Genomic DNA, 3,156 nt, shown 5'->3' on the forward strand with positions numbered 1-3,156 from the left:
TGACTCATCTGTTTGTATAAGTCTGCTACAAGGGCAGTGCGCATATGATTTTAATATGAATTATGCTTGCTAAAGCGTTTGCCCTGAACTCGATTAAATTGCGTGATCTAACATGTAAGCGGCCCTAACACGTAGTCATTAAGCCAACAGGTTAATAGCCACTCACAGACGCTATAGGCCTAGCTACACACCTTTCTTGCGTAAGAAAACTGGTTACACACTTGACATCCTTTTCCTTTGTCTTTCCTCTCTCCCTCTCTTTCTCTCTTCCTTTTTTGAGAAACCAGATTTTGATTACCTAGGCAACATTGTGATCACTGGCAGTTCTGGCCGCCATCTACGAGCTGCCAACTAAGACACGGTCACTGATTAAGTGCGCACTAAGGGCAGGACCCAAAACCATTTCATCGGCAGCATTACAGGGGGGCTGGTCCGGTCAATTTTCTGAATGGATCTTTACTTTTGGTCAGATGGGATATTTCAACTTTTAGCTGCCCCAAAAAGCAAGTTAAAAACAAAGAGATCATTAATTTTATTATTAATATTGAAATTATACCTATACTGAATGATGATGGTTTAATAAATTGTTATATTAGTTTTTAACCTATTTTTTGGGGCGGCCTGCAGTCATGGGGCGCGCTTGGAATCTGTCCTAACTTTTCCCCCTTAATACGGCCCTGCTGTGTGTGTGGTGTGTGTGTGGTGTGTGTGTGTGTGTGTGGTGTGCTGTGTGTGTGTGTGTGTGTGTGTGTCTGCTTCTACCGTGATACACAGTCCCAGGCTTTGTTGGGCAGGGCCATTTTCTTGACACTTTTTACAAAGATGGTGTCCGGATCTGGCCTCCAAAACGACGAGGCCGCTGGCCACCTGCATTTAAACACATACACATACAGTACAGACTTATAACACATTTCGCACGTGGAAATAATACCCCCCCCCCCACCTCCTGAGCATATATGTATTATGAAACAGAAGACAATAGATCCTAGAGACACTTACAAGAAGCCGTGATACTGATTCATCAGACACTCACCTTTTCCAGTAGCGTTTCCGTTCTCTTCATCCTGTGGGAGAAACACAGAGCAGATGTTAGAGGAGAGGGGGACCACAGGGGGGCACTGCTCAGCTCACATTTAACCCCTGCTGACCGGGTAGTTTGGGCTGTTTCTCAGTGACTGTCTCACTGACTGACATACTGACTCCCTGTTGGTTTGACTGCCTGTCTCACTGTCTGTCTGTCTGATTGGCAGGGCTGCTGGCTGGGTCTATCTGGAGGCTTTGATGCTTCGCTGAGTTAGCTCATTCCTGACCTGGACACACAAAGGGCTCTAAACACAGACTAAGGTCTGCTGCTACACAACACCAACCTCTCTCCAGGCAGAAGAATGTTAGCATACTGTCTACATTACTACAGAAGTGTGTGTAGATGTTATTACCTTGAGTCAGAGTCAGAATGATGCATGAATTTGTGTATAAAAAACGCTCCAACTGCTGAAAAGCAGTGTTAAACTGAGGGCTCTGATGTTGGATGTGATAGGCACTGTGATAAAAAACAAATTCAGATTCCACTGTTCAGGTTGCATGAAAATGTTAACTTTTTTATTAACTTAGATTTTATGCATTTGGTGGTGCGTTCTTTATACTCTTATATGAGGCTGATGGGAATGTCAAGTCTTGTTACTAGCGTGGCTAAAAACACAGTATTAAGTCCAGTAACATCAAAGCTAAATTCACACTGGAGCTGAGCCTAGTGAAGACTTTTAGATTTTCAGAATCTGAAAGATTTTCTAAATTTTTAAATCAGTGACAATATCAGTTTGACCAGTTTGTGAAATAATAGGAAAAAAATTTGTGTCCAGACCAAAGTCCGACATCAGAGAGCAGTCCGCTCACCTTGAGGCTGTGGACCGAGGACTCTGGTGGGTAAACGATGAAGTGGCGCAAAGTGAAGCCGAATCCTTGTGAGTTCTTCTGGAGGAAAATGGTCCGTGGGCCCTGCCACGACACGCCCTCCACCTCACCCGACGACAGCGGTCGGCGTCTGTTCTCATTGGACGACACCATGCCATCTCTCCGCCCTTTAGCCTATTGAAAAGAGAAGATAGAGAAAATGTTTAGATCAATAAGCTTTCCTTTTCCTCTTGGTAGGAAATGAACACTAAACTTTACCATGGGAGTCTTAAAGTACATCGCAAGTATCATCTTCACGGGTCTCCATTGAACTTGTTTGTGTGACTGTGTATTCATCTATCATTGAATACATATAAGGGAAGTGAGTGGGTGGATGTGGGCGTATGTGGTCCATTCACTGAGTACTCTGCCCAGATCTGACCAGGGTCAAATTCCACCAATGCCAGGAATTCTTCAGAAACTTCCTCTCTCTAAAGAGGAAGCTCTATTTTCACCGACAACCTCACCTATAATCACCTTTATTACCTCCAGGCAACAATAGCAGGTTTAAAAATATATACAGCCTATAAATACCAACCATGGAACAACAGGAAATTATTAGGGCTCATAAACACAGATCTGGAAAATCAGATGAACAATAGACAAAGGCAGCTTTACAAAGAGTGTGACTAAAAACATCCACTGATATTTCTATAGGCAGCAGGAGGTGAGAGTTAAGAGAGCTCAGACACACAGTGGGCTCTCCAGCACTAATCCAGGGGCTAATCCTATCATAACAACACTAACCTTGATCATAAGTTTGGCGCAATTAAACAAATAATGAATAATTAATATTTGTTAATGTCAACAATACAAAAAGCTTCAAAACATAAGGAGGAGGATGTAGTCAGCTGATGTATGAATCACTGATGGTGCATGAATGAAACAGCTGATAACTCATCAGCTGATGCCACTGCAGTGCTCTGCCTGAACTAAAGCCCCTAATTAAGCAGAAGGACAGGACTTTTTTGGTTAAATACTTATTCTAAAATTGGTTAGTTAGTTTTAATGACAATTTACAATATAAAGTGTTTCAAAGGCACAAAACACTGAATATAACCCAAACGTTAAAGCTGCAGTAGGTAACTTTTATGAAAATAACTCATATTTGCTAAAATGTTCACTATATCCCGAGAGTAAGATAAGATAAGATATTCCTTACTTAATCCCCCTTAGGAGAAGAAGAAGTAGTTATATATATATATA

The 3,156-nt window shown here is 42.0% G+C and overlaps 1 protein-coding gene across 1 annotated transcript in view; it reads right to left on the reverse strand.

Moving 5' to 3' along the window:
* LOC118334407 (rho GTPase-activating protein 23-like) overlaps window positions 1-3,156 on the reverse strand; it is a 47,192-nt gene that overhangs the window by 18,762 nt on the left and 25,274 nt on the right. The window contains exons 2-4 of the mRNA XM_035670312.1: window positions 1,894-2,085; window positions 1,034-1,064; window positions 819-867 (exon numbers count right to left, since the gene is read on the reverse strand). Of these exons, the coding sequence (XP_035526205.1) occupies window positions 819-867; window positions 1,034-1,064; window positions 1,894-2,085 (272 nt within the window). The remainder of the gene's footprint in view (window positions 1-818; window positions 868-1,033; window positions 1,065-1,893; window positions 2,086-3,156) is intronic.

Source organism: Morone saxatilis, unplaced genomic scaffold, assembly GCF_004916995.1.
Source record: "Morone saxatilis isolate NCDOM2014 unplaced genomic scaffold, NCSU_SB_2.0 Contig1, whole genome shotgun sequence".
Taxonomy (NCBI): domain Eukaryota; kingdom Metazoa; phylum Chordata; class Actinopteri; family Moronidae; genus Morone; species Morone saxatilis.